Below are 15,323 nucleotides of genomic sequence, written 5' to 3' on the forward strand. Positions count from 1 at the left end.
GGCTCACAACCATCTACAAGGAGTTCTGGTGCCCTCTTCTGGCCTGCAGGCACACAAGCAGGCAGAATACTGTACATATAATAAATATATATATACATTTCTTTTTTAAAGAGAGAAGTAAAGTGGCCGGGCGTGGTGGCGCACGCCTTTAATCCCAGCACTCGGGAGGCAGAGGCAGGCGGATCGCTGTGAGTTCGAGGCCAGCCTGGTCTACAAAGTGAGTCCAGGATGGCCAAGGCTACACAGAGAAACCCTGTCTCGAAAAACCAAAAAAAAAAAAAAAAAAAAGAGAGAAGTAAAGTGGGAATAAAACATAGGTATGATGTATTTGCTTAGTGCCTGAGTTTCAGCCGGAAGAAGCTGGGCAGAGTGTAGGAAAACAACAAAGGCTCAGAGGGCCACAGACTCTCATAAAACAATCAGCGAGGATGGGGAGAATGGGCGGGAAAAAGCATCTTCAAAGTGCCGGGGACACAGGCCCAGGTCTCCAGGCACTTGCCTTTACACCTGCCTGTCTTTCCTTCATATTCTGTGCTGGGAACTGAGCTCAAGACCCTAAAGACATGTTCTGCCACTGAGATGCACAAGACCAGGGCTGTCACTGTGTTCCAGGTAACACAGTTCCTCGTGGGACAGTCGTGATACTTCCATCATTCTCCTAAGCCCATGACTCCCGTGTCTGCCTCTAATCTCACCCTTGCCCCTTTTCTTATATTTATGTGTACAGACACACACACATTATTTGTTTGTTTAATGTGTCGGTGTTTTGCCTGTATGAGCCTTTGATAGACATTTTAAGATATCAAAAAAAAGAAAGAAAGAAAAGAAAAGAAACGTGGAGAGGTGTGAGAGTCACTGCTGTAATCCCAGCACTCAGGCATGGAGAGCAAGCACTGGAGGCTAGCCTGGGCTGTGAGGTGAGGCTAGCCTGGGCTGCGAGGTGAGGCTAGCCTGGGCAGACCACTGGGTTCAATATGTAACCCTTAAAAAAAGATAAATAAAGGAAAACTAAAAGCATTCGATGCCCTGGCTGATTTATTTCTTTCTTGCTTCCACGGGCTTCCTTGTCACACTAGCCATCCCGGGAGAGAAGCCACCTACCAGCTTGGGGGACGTGGACACCTCAGACAGGAGGTCTACGCCACAGACTCCCCAAGCCTCTGGCGGGCAGCGGTAGCCGGAAGCTGCATGTCACCATAGCTGAAATCATAGCCAACTGGCAGGTCTCCCTGAGAGGCGTCCTCGCGGGCTCCCGTGTGCTGTGTGCCTCTCCTTTCGAGGGTGGCCTGCAGAAGAGCTCGCATCCTCTTGTTCTCCTGGGCAGTGGATTCCAGAACCATCTCAAGCTCACCTTCCATTTCTCTGGGGGAAAGAGAAAGGTGGAGGGGGCATGGAAACAGAGCAGCTGGGGCTGGAGACGGCTCAGAGGGTAAGAGCACTGGCTGCTCTTCCAAAGAGGTAGATGCACATGCAGAACATATATATACATATATATGTACATATATAATAAATCTTGTGTATATATAATATATATATATATTGTTTGTTTGTTTTGTTTTTCGAGACAGGGTTTCTCTGTGTAGCCCTGGCTGTCCTGGACTTGCTTTGTAGACCAGGCTGGCCTCGAACTCAGAGCAATCCACCTGCCTCTGCCTCCCGAGTGCTGTGATTAAAGGTGTGCGCCACCATGCCCGGCCTTATAGAATAAATCTTAAAACAACAAAAACAGAGCAGCTGAAACAGTCCAGGGCGGGAGATGGCCCAGTTACTCAAGGACCTTCATTTGCATCCTTGGGGCTGACTGGTCCACTAGTCTAGTGAGACCCTGTGTCAAAAAACAGGGGAGAGTGAGTGGGGAGACCCTGATGCCAACTTCTGGTGTCCATGCACATGTGTGCACATGTGCCAGCACAGATGTATAAAGATGCACGTGTACACTTCTTAAATGTCAGTGGCCCGTCTGAGTCCTGTCTGGAGCAGTGAGCCCTCCAGTGCCAGATGCTTGAGGTCTGAGAGCCTGGGCGTTTCCTTAGGCACCACCTGTACTGCCTATTGCCACCTGGAGCGGAAGGACCTCAGACACAGCTGAAACAATGAGCCGTTGCCCTTAGCAACCTGCTGACAGCCCTCTGCTTCTGTAAAGCCCTGCTTGCCCATTCCCCCTCGTACTTAGAATATAAATGAAACTATGAACTGCGTCAAGGACCAAGGCCTTGCAGAAGCTGTCCTGGTCCACCGGTGACATCTCACAGGTATAGGGGATTCCCACAGCAGGTGAGGTGACAGGTGTGGACTCACACATGTGTACTCTCGTCACACATCACGCTGCACCCACCAATTGTAAAGTTAGCTGATGTACACTACACTCTGACGTCACAGGAAAGTGGCTCCCATTTCAGACCCAAGCACATTAGTGCCGAGGTGTCCCTCTGTCTGCTCAGGGCTGGCCTGTAACTACGTGGTTAGGAGAGAGGAACCCAAAGGTGAAAACACAGTGTCCAGGAGAACAGCTGGAAAGGGAGCCATTTCTAACAGACGTGACAACGCCCACCCCATGATACACAAGTGTTCGCCATGGGAAAGAGAAGCCATGGAAAGAAAAGTCATGATACCAAGAAGAGACTTGATACCCTATGAGCATATACAGGGGGAGCAGATCCCCCTCAGTCACAGTCACAGGGGAGAGGAGTAAGGGGAAAAATGGGAGGGAGGGAGGAATGGGAGGATACAAGGGATGGGATAACAATTGAGATGTAATATGAATAAATCAATAAGATATTTAAAAAAAAAAAAAAAGAAAGGTCATGAACTCCAGCCAGCGGCCTTAACTTCCCCAGCTGGTCTGCTGGATGCTGTGAACATGCAAACCTGATGACATCATGTCTATTGTTGGTTGCAGGATATTTGATCCCCTTGTGAACCCCAAGATTATGAACTGTAAAAATCTGTTTCTGGTTTAGTGTGGCTCAGCCCTAATACACACCTTTAATCCAAGAGCTTTCTGTTTATTATAAAGAGGTTTTGTTTTGGGTTTTTGTTTTTTTGAGATAGAGTTTCTCTGTGTAGCCTTGGCTGTCCTGGACTCCCTTTGTAGACCAGGCTGGCCTCGAACTCACAGCGATCTACCTGCCTCTGCCTCCCAAGTGCTGGGATTAAGGTTGTGCACCACCACTGTCTGGCTATAAAGAGGTTTTTACGCTGTGGCTCAGGCCTAGTGCACATTTTTAAACCCAGAACTTTCTGTTTATCATAAAGAGGTTTTTATGGTGTGGCTCAGGCCTAGCACACACCTTTAATCCGAGAGCTTTCTGTAAGCAGAATTAAATCCTAAATCAGGAGGCAGAGCAAGAAACCAGCGGACAGGGATTAAGCACACAGGATGGACATTGAGAGAAGGGCGTTTAAGGCAAGGTGGAGAAGGGGCTTTTGGCCTTTTCCCTCTGTGACGTGAGCTGAGTAGGAAGGTCATCTGAGTGCTTTCTCTGCCTCTGTGAGCTAGCAGGTTCTTACCCCAATATCTGGTTTCTGAGTCTTTATTGGTAAAATCGAACAATTGTGATTTTCTTTCTTTAAAACAACAATGTTGCTGTTTCTCTTTTACTTGGAAGCCTCACTGGAGGGGACTCTGCTCTGCCCAGGACTCCAGCTGACCGCCTTACTCAATTTCTATGGCATATTTGGAGCACCCCATTTGATGTCTGTCTGTCTGTCATTTTACCTACCTACCTCTGGCTATTAACTCTTTTACTTTAGCTTGCTATATGCTTAATAAATTCATTCATTCAAAGCTGAAAGTATGGCTGTGGCAGATCATTCCTTGGACCACACAGAACAAATTATGTCAATAAAAAACAAAAACCAGCAGGTTGTAGTGATGCATGCCTTTAATCCCAGCACTCGGGAGGCAGAGGCAGGCAGATCGCTGTGAGTTCAAGGCCAGCCTGGTCTACAAAGTGAATCTAGGACAGCCAAGGCTACACAGAGAAACCCTGTCTCGAAAAACCAAAACCAAACCAAACAAACATGCAAACAAACAAAAACAAAAAGGAAATTAAAAAGAAAATTTATGCATATTTTAAAACTTAACTATCATACATAGAACATAAAACTATGAACTGAATATTAAGAAAATTAAAACCTGTATCCACAAATGTTAAGTCTCAAACCTTGAGACAAATGGCTCTGGTTCCTATTTAATACAACAAAACAGAACTGGCCACCAGGTTCTCCCAGCATCCCTGTCTCTACCTGTTACAGGCTATGGCTGGCATGCCCCCCTACCACCCCCTACCTCCCCTCTCTGCCCCCCCCATCCCCACCCCCCACCCCGCGCAACTTCTCCAGCAGAGGGCCTGGCCTGCCCTTCTCCCAGAGGCTCTTCCCTATATAATCCAGCCATCTTTGCTACCCATTCCTCTTTGCTAGACCTTGGTCTCGTCCCCTTCCCCTTCCCCTCTCCTGACACGGCTCAGGGTCATGTCTACTCTGAACAGTCCCAGAAGTGTCTGCCTCTGGCTATGCTATCTCTTTTATCTACAATAAACTTTCTCCTCCACCATACCCAGGAGCAGTTGTGTCCTTCCTTTTTAATTCTTTTTTTTTTTTTTTCATTCAATACATTTGCAAATACCAAGAACTTACTTGAAAAAATGAGAAGACAGATTTACCAAAGGCTCAAACACAACAGCTGCCAATGAGGCTCAGGGCTGGGAAAGCCCAACACGGAGCACAGGCGAAAAGAGGATTAAGTGGAAACACTGAGCACAAAACTACCAACCAACTGACCAACCAACCGAGCCCTAAGAATGTTGATCAGGAAAGCAAACAGATGGAACCCAAGTGCCAAAGGGACTCAGATCAGGGAGCGGCCAGCGGCTCTTGCTGAGTTCCGCAGGAATACTGGGAAACAACGGGAGGTCGCAGGCACGCACGCAAGGCCTGGAGTTTGAATCCCAGCCCCAAGAAAGAAGCCAGACACCAAAACAAACACACAACTCTAACCCCTAGGGTGGCAAAAGATGGGGGATCGTGAGGGTGGCTGGCTTCCAGTCTAGCTGAGAAAAAGCAGGCCCAGGATGAGAGAGAGAGAGACCATGCCTCAAAGGCACAGGTGTGGAGGGACAGAGAAGGCAGCGCTGCTGGGTGCCGCTCCTGTGTGACACGTGACACGTGATGTGCGCGCGCAGCTACCTTCTCTGCTGCAGGGCCTCGTCCAGGACCTCCTGCTTTTCCTGCAGCATCCGGTGCAGGTGCCTCATCTCCTTCTGGTACTGAGCTGCTCGGCCAGCAAAGTCTTCCTGCTGCTCCCTCAGGCGGTGATGGACATCCCCCAGCTTTAGTGCCGCCTGCTTCTTGTACCCCTGCGGGGAGCAACTCAGTGAGGAAGGGGGCAAGTCTGGATCCTTGGGGTGGAGTGCTTGCCAGGCACACACACACACACAGAGCCCTGGATTTGATCTCCATGCATGACATGGCGAGGTGATGTGCGCTTGTAACGCCAACACTCAGGAGGCAGAGGCAAAAGTGAGTTTGATGCTGCCTGGGCTGTGCAGTGAGACTATGACTCAAGAAAACAAAATAAAGAAGTGATACAAAAGAATTTCAGGCATAAAACACCCTGGCTTGGTGGTTCGGAGCACATACTTACCGAGGACCCAAGTTCAGTTCCCAGCACCCATGTGGGCAGCTCTCAATTTCTTTTTTTCTTTTGTCTCTCTCTCTCTCTCTCTCTCTCTCTCTCTCTCTCTCTCTCTCTCTCTCGTGGGTTTTTTTTTGGGGGGGGGGGTTTCAAGACAGGGTTTCTCTGTGTAGCCTTGATTATTCTGGACTCTCTTTGTAGACCAGGCTGGCCTCGAACTCACAGCAATCCACTTGCCTCTGCCTCCCAAGTGCTGGAATTAAAGGCGTGCGCCACCACGCCCGGCCCCCTCTTCTGGTTTCTAAGGGCACTTGCACTCACGTGCACATTCCCATATACAGACCTACATTTACACAATTAAAGGCAAAATAAAACTTGAAAAGGAAATGCTAAAAATAAATTTTTTTTTAAAAATTAAAAAAAAATTAAGCATAAAACATCTGCATCCCAAAACCAACCGGATGTTTCGTAAATTAATCTACCTCTGCCTTTTTTTGCTTGTTTGCTTTGCTTTTGAGGCATGGCCTTATGTAGCTCAGGCTGGCTTCAAACCATGTATGTAGCTGAAGGTGATGCTCAACTCAGGATTCCTCTGTCTCTACCTCCTGGGTTGGGATTACAGGTATGCACCCTCAAAGTCAGCTTTCTACAGAGTAGAGGTTCACACGCACGGCCTCAGACACGCTAGGCAAGCCCTGCCCAGAAGCCACACGCCCAGCGCTGCGCGTTCTTCATGGACACCCTTTCATGGCTGGCAACTTAAGCAAGAATGTCAACATGGTTTATCTTATCAACGCTGTCTCATGTAAGACATCAGTAAGGGCTGGGACACAGACACTAAATACAACAAAGTTTAAAAACTAAATCTTGGGCCGGACATGGTGGCACATGCCTGTGGGAAAGAATAAGCCTTGTCACAGGTGGGAGCAGTCTTGGCGGGCTTTACTCTTGGGGCACCCCATGAATACCTTCTGACAGACGGAGTGGAGCCATCCTGGGTCTGGAATTCAGGAAGCAGACCTGGGAACCCCACCTGGACTATTGTCTTTCTAATTGACCCTCACCGGGAGAAGGAGACAGTCCTTCCCACATGACTCAGGGAGTTGGGGAAGAGAGAACAACAAAGTCAGCTGGGCTCGGGGAGAGCAGCAGACCAGCTGGACTAGCACGTGGGCCAGAGAGACACCTAAGGACCTGTCCCGTGGAACGGCTACCGAAAGGTTCACTCTTTTGTCCCTTTAAACTTTTTCCTTCTTGTATAAGCTAGTTGGGTTGTATAATAAAGTTTTATTGTAAAGAAACAGAGCCAACACATGCTTTTAACCCCAATCCTAGCACTTAGGAGGCGGAGGCAGGTGGATCGCTGTGAGTTCAAGGCCAGCTTGGTCTACAAAGTGAGTCCAGGACAGCCAAGGCTACACAGAGAAACCCTATCTCAAGAAAAAAAAAAAAACATTAAATATTGGGGCTGGAGGGTAGCTCAGCAGCTAAGAGCACTTGCTGCTCTTTCAGAGGCCCCAAGTTCAGTTCTTAGTACCTACAGGATGGCTCGCAACCATCCTTAAATCCTGCTCCAGAAGATCAGAATCCCACATGATAGGCATATATGCAGACAAGATACTCAAACACATTAAAAAAAAAAAAAAATGGCAGGGTGGGAGTAATGCACACCTTTAATGCCAGCACTCGAGAAGCAGAGGCAGGCAGATTCTGTGAGTTTGAGGCCAGCCTGGATTATAGAGCGAGTCCAGAAAAGCCAGGGCTACACAGAGAAACCCTGTCTCAGAAAACCACCACAAAGTGAAAATGATAAAAATACACTTAGGAGGCTAGAGAGATGGCTCAGTACTTAAATGTGCAGGCTGCTCCCCCTGAGGACCTGGGTTTGGCACCTAGAGCCCATGTGGCTCAGAAACACATGTGACTCCAGGGTGCTAGGGGATCTGCTGTTTTCTGACTGGTGCAGAACCAGCTTGCACACGGTGCACATACATACACTTAGGTGAATAAAGAAGATGGACTGGAGAGATGGCTCAGAGGCTAAGAGCTCTGGCTGTTCTTCCAGAGGTCCTGGGTTCAATTCCCAGCAACTACATGGTGGCTCACAACCATCTATAATGAGATCTGGTGCCCTCTTCTGGTGTACAGGCAGGCACACATGCCGACAGAACACTCATACATAAAGTAAATGAATAAATAAACATGATGCCTTAAAAAAAACTGTATACAGGTCTTTTTTGTTGCTTTTTGTTTTTCGAGACAGGATCTGTGTAGCCTTGGCTGTCCTAGACTCACTTTGTAGACCAGGCTGGCCTCGAACTCACAGAGATCCACCTGCCTCTGCCTCCCAAGTACTGGGATTAAAGGCATGTAACACCACACCCAGCTTTGTGTACAGCTTTTGCTTTTCTAAATTTTTTTTCCTGGATTTAAAAAAGTGCTATCACTTAAGCACAGAGCCTGCAGAGTACCCTGTATTTTTTTAAAATAACAGTTAATTGTGTGGTGTTTCACTGCACAGCAAATCCCAGGTTATTTAAGAAAGTTCGAGGTGCTGTGTGCTGGCAAAGCCAGCACGGCTTGTCTTCTTGTGTGAAACACAGACATGCCACACAGACTGTCCTTTTGAAGTTTCCTTCCCTGGGACCAGGGCCCTGCACTGGCAGCCCGTACCCCCACCCTCACACAGACTGCCCTTTTGGGGCTCCCTTGCCTGGGACCGGGGCCCTGCACTGGCAGGCGGTACCCCCACCCTCACAGACTGTCCTTTTGGGGCTCCCTTGCCTGGGGCCCTGCACTGGCAGCCTGTACCCCCACCCTCACACAGACTGTCCTTTTGGGGGTCCCGGCACTGGGGCCCTGCACTGGCCTCCTCACCTTCACCTTTTCCTCCAGCTTTCCCAGGCGGATGTTGCCTTTCAGGATCTTGTTGAGGACGCCGTGCTTCTCGCTCTCTAAACACTGAGCCTGAGGAGAGGGAGAAACACAAGTGTACCTTAGCTCACACCGGAAGGCCTATGGCTTGCTCTGACGGCAGCATGACGGCACAGCACTTTGCCTGGCATTTGTGAGGCCCCAGGTTCACACCCTATTCACACACATGCACACACACTCATACACAGAGACACACACTCATACACACACAGACGCACTCATACACGCAGACACACTTATACACACAGAGACACACTCTTAAATAAAACACACACATTCACACGCACAGATACAAACACACTCATACAATGTTTACAGACAATTCCACCTGCCCACTGTGGGACCCCTCGCTCACTGGGGGGCCGTGGGCAGAGCTTGGACAAGGGCTAAGGAGCCCGCACTGAGCATCCTCCTGGGTAGGAAAGGAGGCTCTGGGCCCCAGAGGCCAGGCTGTTAGGAGCGTGGGGACACTGCTCTCGCCTAGTGGACACACCACCCTGGAGGAGCTTGAGTAGGAAACATCCCCGGCAGGCTGCTGTATGTGAACTTGCAGCCTGGCTGCTGGTGCTTTGGGGAGATACTGGAACCTTCAGGAGGTGGAGCCTCGCTGCAGGAAGTGTGTCACTGGGTGTGGTCCCCACTCCCTGTCTACTGCCATGCTTGCATATGGACTCTTCCTTCCACAGGTAGCTTTGGTCACGGTTCCTTAACGGGATTCAAGGCGTAAGTGCTGTGATACCAGCAAGCGTGCAACTTGGCTACTTTGATCACAAGATAAAAGGGGATGATATAAACACACGGTGCTCTTCTCAGACCAACGTGGCAGGCAGTGTACCCAAGAGGGACGTCATCTAAAGCCTTCATCTAAAGCCAAGCAGTCGGGAGTAGTACCCAGGTGGGACACAAGCTCCCATGCGCCATTAAAGGCTCAGCTGCTACAATTAAAGAGAAAGGTGTGGCACACCTCCCTCCCGCCCGCCGGCAGTCTAGTGGCGGCAGACGCATTTTCTAGAAAGGAAGGATCAAGTTCAATAGCCTGCCCAAGCCACGGGGAGAAGCACCCAGATGGCAACTACAATGTCCGCTCCTCAGACCACTCTGTCTCCCTCAGAAAGGTGTGAATGATATAAATGAATCCAAGTGGGGGACTGCTAGGTTCCATGTGGCCACTGGCCACCAGGACTCACTGCCCAGAGCAGAGTGAAGGCCTTTCTTAAAGACTGCAAGGGGCAGGAGGGTCATGACAGCCAGGTGACCAGCAGGGATGTGACCAGCAGGGAAGCCAGCATCACCTGGGTGGGAGATACAAGGCCCTCAGTGCCCCACAGCTCCCACACACCCTTCCTTGTCCGTGTGGCCACAGAGTCTTGGTATATCAGAGGTCCTGCTGGCGAGCGGGGCCAGATGCAGGCCAGCAGCGCTCCCCACAGCTAGTGCTGACACAGTGGCCTGGCTTTTAGGCAGTACAAAGATAAGGCTGGCTAAACCTACAACTTTTAAAGGTATACACACAGGGTACGTGGCTTGCACTGTATTTCCACGCCTGCTCCACAAAGCTGAGGTGTGGGCCTGACGGGCCATCTGAAGTCTGGAAGTATCTCCCCTGCACCACAAGGGACTGCCACACTCTAAGTGGGATTGAGAGCCGTATCTCAGGTGCAGGGATCCCCACGTGTCCTGCCCTGGAGATAGCAGGGCTTTACGTTTGCCGTGACACTGTGTGGCGGGCAGGTGCTGGCAAGGTATGGCCAATGAGTGGTTTTGCTTGGCTTTTGCTTGGCCTCTCAACATCCCAGTGGGCACTTGGTGGGGCACGTTCAGCTCTGCAGCTGGGACAGGAGAAGCCTGAGTCGGAAGATCTGAGTTGCTTCCAGGTTCTACCATGCTGGGTCACAGTCGGGGAGGACGTGGAAATTGCCAGTAATGGGGCCCATTGAGATGGCTCAGTGGGTACCCAGTGGAACAGGGAAGGTTGTTGGCGGCCTCTCGTGTGCAGTGACATCCATGGACACCCACTCACACCTGCACAATGATGACAACTACATCTTTTAAATGGCCGGTGCTGTACAATGAGGCTTATGGGAGCCCTGCCAGCTACTGCTACATTGTGAAAAAAACCTTGTAAGGCTAAGTACACACAATATCAAGACACATGCAATTAACATTTCTTTTATTAATAATAAGCAACACCCCCCTCAAGTCTTCTATAAGCAAGGGCTAGAACCTCTGCCCACTGCCCTAGGGAGGAGCTGCCTAGCCTAGCTCTTGCCAACAAGCCTCCAGCCCTCATCCCTGACTAATGATGGCCCCTCATGTCTCTCAGGACACTCGCTAACCCCTGCCTTCCAGTGTTGAGAGGCCAGCAACTGCAAGGTTGAAGACCTGTGCATGCTTATACGTAGGGAAGTGTTATGTGTCCAAAACACATGGAAAAGAAAATTTAAATAAGTAAGAGGGCTTATAGAAAACGTCACCTGTAGCCCGCCCCTGGGAGGCAACTCACTGTCAGAGCTGGGGGGGATCTACGAGACCTTTCTCAATGCACATGGCTTGACACAGAGAAGCTGTCTTCTTCCACCACAATCTGCTGCAGACATCTTTTGAATCGGTGTGGAAATGGCTAGACGCGTGCCAGGTTCGTGCTGGCTGTGTGCGGCTCCAGCATCTAGGACACCGATAATTGACTTAATGCCCTTCCCTGCTATATGTGATTCCAGGAGTCTTGCTCATTCGCCCTCCCTCAGTGCTGCGAACCAAACCCAGGGCCCTGCATGCATGGGGCGTGCACTGACGACCCTGCCTGGCGTTCTCGGGAGCTATTCAGGCACGGACTGAAGGAGATGGACAGATGTCCCCTGCTGCAGTGTGATGGACACAGGTGTCACCACACCTGGTCCCATAGTTCACCTTCTAAAGTAACACTGGCTGTTGTTTAGAACTTCTGGCTGATTTTCTTTAAAACATATTTCGGTTGAGCTACAATCCCAGTACCTGGGAGGCTATGGCAGGAGGATCGTAAGTTTGAGGTCAGCCTAGGCTATGCAGCATTTACCTTGTCACAAAATAAGAAAGAAAGAAAAAAGAAGCCAGGCGGTGGTGACTCACGCCTTTTACCCCAGCACTCGGGAGGCAGAGGCAAGTAGATCGCTGAGTTCGAGGCCAGCCTGGTCTACAGAACAAGTTCTAGAACAGCCAGGGCTGTTACACAGAGAAAGCCTATCTCAAAAAAACAAACAAACCAACGACAAACAAACAAACAAATAAAAAATTCTCACCCATCAAGAGATAAAATCTTGGAGAATTTGGAAGTATGGTTGAAATATTAAAATGTGAAGGTTTTTAAAAATAGATTTGCTTAAAAAATAGTCTTAAAGTCACATTTGCATATGAAGCTTAAGTTTATATAACTTTGAGGAAACTCACCAAATACTTAAGATTGTCTCGTTCCTTGGTGACGTTCTCGGCCAAGCCTACCAGATTTGCCAGGTACTGGTGGGCAGACATCTCCTTCCCCATGGCTTTTTCTACTTGCTTTCTGAGGACATCAATTTTCTTTTGGTATCGCCTGCAGAGGCCCAAAATGGTGGAAAAATAGAACTTGAAAGTTCGTGTACCTGCATACAAAACACACACACATACCCCCTACACACACACACATATATACCTACATATACACACACACACATATATACCTACACACACACACACCCCTACATACACAGACACTTATATATACTTACACACACACACACACACACACACACACACACACACACACACACACACACAGCTACTACATCTGTAGGCAATCTCTAACTCTAGGAGTCTTGTCTCCACCTACCCCACCCCATCCCTGCCCTTTTTGGAGATGGTCTCACTACATAGCCCTGGCTGTCCTAGAACTCACTATGTAGACCAGGCTGGCCTCAAATTCACAGAGATCCCCCGCTGGAATTAAAGGTGTGTGCCACCATGCTTGGCTACTAGGTAGGCAATACATAAATATTACACTCAGGCCCGGGGTGTGGCTTGGTGATAGAGTACGTGTCTCAAATGCACAAGGCCTCGGGTCCCAACCCCTAACACCACAGAAATAATTAAATGCTACTGTTCAGCGACACACATCTACTTTTGAGTTTCAAGAAGTACTAAATAAATCTAACTTGAAGCCAGGTTGATGACTGAGTTCAAATTCAGCTAACAGGACTCAAAAGCCAATGGTGCTGGTGCATGCTATTCCCACACTTAGGAGGTGGATCCAGGAAGACTGTGGGTACAGTGCACCCTGGGTACAGCGCACCCTGGGTACAGCGCACCCTGGGTACAGTGCAACCTGGGTACAACACACCACGGATACAGTGGGTAGAGTTCCAGGCCAGCTGGGCCTACAATGTGGGCCTGGTCATAAACAAACAAACAAACAGTCAAACAAACCAGGACTCAAAATGCCTAGCAATGAATCAGCTAATTAAATATTATTCTCCTAACTTTTTGACTCATGTTCTAAAAGACATGTTTGAAAATGGGATCCAGGCACGAAGGTGCAAAAGTATGTGCCAGTGTGTGTGCGTGTGTGCGTGCGTGCGTGCGTGTAAGGAAGGGAGGAGTTTGGGGGTGATGATCAAGAGTCAGTGTATAGCTGGGCGTGGTGGTGCACACTTTTAATCCCAGCACCTGGGAGGCAGAGGCAGGTAGATCTCTGTGAGTTCGAGGCCAGCCTGGTCTACAGAGAGAGTTCCAGGACGGCCAAGGATATACAGAGAAACACTGTGTCGAAAAACAAACAAGCAAAGAAACAAAAAGAGTCAGTGTATACATACATGTGAGACATAGTCAAAGAATAAAAGATATTCCAAAATAAATAAATAAATAAATGTATATGTATTAAAAACAACAACAAAAAAGAAAGGAAGGATGGAAACTGGGATGCGGTAATGGCGAAGCAGGCTCTGAGGAGGAGGCGAGGAGACCATCCAGAGCCCAGGCCTGCCATGTGTTATCAATATCTGCACACAGACTTAAGAAGCTTCTCTTACACTTACACTCTGGTGTCTGTCCCTTTGGTTATTATTTTCCATTTTATTGCCACTATCAAAGAAAGAAAGATAAAGGAAATAAAATGAAGATGCAAAAGAGATAAAACGCTGCTCACGCACGTGCACACCAAGGTACCTGTTGGCTGCGCGCGTGCGCTGCAGCTCAGCCTCCAGCGCTCTGCTGCTGGCGGTCCAGCTGCTCTTCTCCAGAAGTAGGCTCTCCCTCTGCACCTGCAGCGCCGTCAGCTTCCCCATCAGCTCCTGCATCTCAGCGCTGTCCTTCTCTTCTTCCCTCTGCAGCTGGCTAAAGGACAAGACATGGCACACACATGTACAGGGACACAAGTGCAGTGCATGTGGGTACAGTGCACCCCAGGTACAGTACACACCACGTACAGTGCACCCCAGGTACAGTGCACACCATGTACAGTGTACAACACGTACAGTGCACCCCATGTACAGTGTACAACACGTACAGTGCACCCCATGTACAGTGCACCCCAGGTACAGTGCGCACTGTGTACAGTGCACCCCATGTACAGTGCACCCCAGGTACAGTGCGCACTGTGTACAGTGCACCCCAGGTACAGTGCTCCCCAGGTACAGTGCACCCCAGGTACAGTGCACCCCAGGTACAGTGCACACCATGTACAGTGCACACCATGTACAGTGCACACCGTATACAGTGCTCACCATATACAGTGCACCCCAGGTACAGTGCTCACCATATACAGTGCACCCCAGGTACAGTGCACACCATGTACAGTGCGCACCATGTACAGTGCACCCCAGGTACAGTGCTCGCCATGTACAGTGCACCCCAGGTACAGTGCACCCCAGGTACAGTGCTCCTCGGGTACAGTGCACCTCAGGTACAGTACACACCAGGTACAGTGCATACCATGTACAGTGCACCCCAGGTACGGTGCACACCATGTATAGTGCACCCCAGGTACAGTACACACCACGTACAGTGCACTGTGTATACAATGCATCCTGGGTATAGTGCACCATAGGTACAGTGTACCCTGTGTACAGTGTACTCTCTATACAGTGCACCTGTGTAGAGTGTACCCTATATACAGTACACCCTGGGTACGATGCACTATGAGTACAGTGCACCCCATGTACAGTGCACGTGTGTACAGTGCACGTGCGTACAGTGCACCTGTGTACAGTGCACCCGTGTACAGTGCACCCGTGTACAGTGCACCCGTGTACAGTGCACGTGCGTACAGTGCACCCGTGTACAGTGCACCCGTGTACAGTGCACCCCATGTACAGTGCACGTGTGTACAGTGCACCCCATGTACAGTGCACGTGCGTACAGTGCACCGGTGTACAGTGCACCCGTGTACAGTGCACCCGTGTACAGTGCACCCGTGTACAGTGCACGTGCGTACAGTGCACCCGTGTACAGTGCACCCGTGTACAGTGCACCCGTGTACAGTGCACGTGCGTACAGTGCACCTGTGTACAGTGCACCCGTGTACAGTGCACCCGTGTACAGTGCACCCGTGTACAGTGCACGTGCGTACAGTGCACCCGTGTACAGTGCACGTGCGTACAGTGAAGACTCCGAACACTGAACCCTGGGTACAGTACACCCTGTGTATGATGCACCGTGGTAGAGAGCACCCTATATACAGTGTCGCCTGTGTACAGTGCACCATGGGTAGAGTTTACCCAATGTACTGCTTGGGTACAGCGCACTC

General features: G+C 49.7%; 1 protein-coding gene across 1 annotated transcript in view; it reads right to left on the bottom strand.

Moving 5' to 3' along the window:
* Window positions 1-1,017: 1,017 nt before the first annotated feature.
* Cep89 (centrosomal protein 89) overlaps window positions 1,018-15,323 on the bottom strand; it is a 43,982-nt gene continuing 29,676 nt past the window's right edge. Inside the window, exons 15-19 of the mRNA XM_051162189.1 lie at window positions 13,745-13,912; window positions 11,996-12,137; window positions 8,516-8,605; window positions 5,191-5,360; window positions 1,018-1,362 (exon numbers count right to left, since the gene is read on the bottom strand). Of these exons, the coding sequence (XP_051018146.1) occupies window positions 1,137-1,362; window positions 5,191-5,360; window positions 8,516-8,605; window positions 11,996-12,137; window positions 13,745-13,912 (796 nt within the window). The 3' untranslated portion in view covers window positions 1,018-1,136. The remainder of the gene's footprint in view (window positions 1,363-5,190; window positions 5,361-8,515; window positions 8,606-11,995; window positions 12,138-13,744; window positions 13,913-15,323) is intronic.

This window comes from Acomys russatus, chromosome 19, assembly GCF_903995435.1.
Source record: "Acomys russatus chromosome 19, mAcoRus1.1, whole genome shotgun sequence".
Taxonomy (NCBI): domain Eukaryota; kingdom Metazoa; phylum Chordata; class Mammalia; order Rodentia; family Muridae; genus Acomys; species Acomys russatus.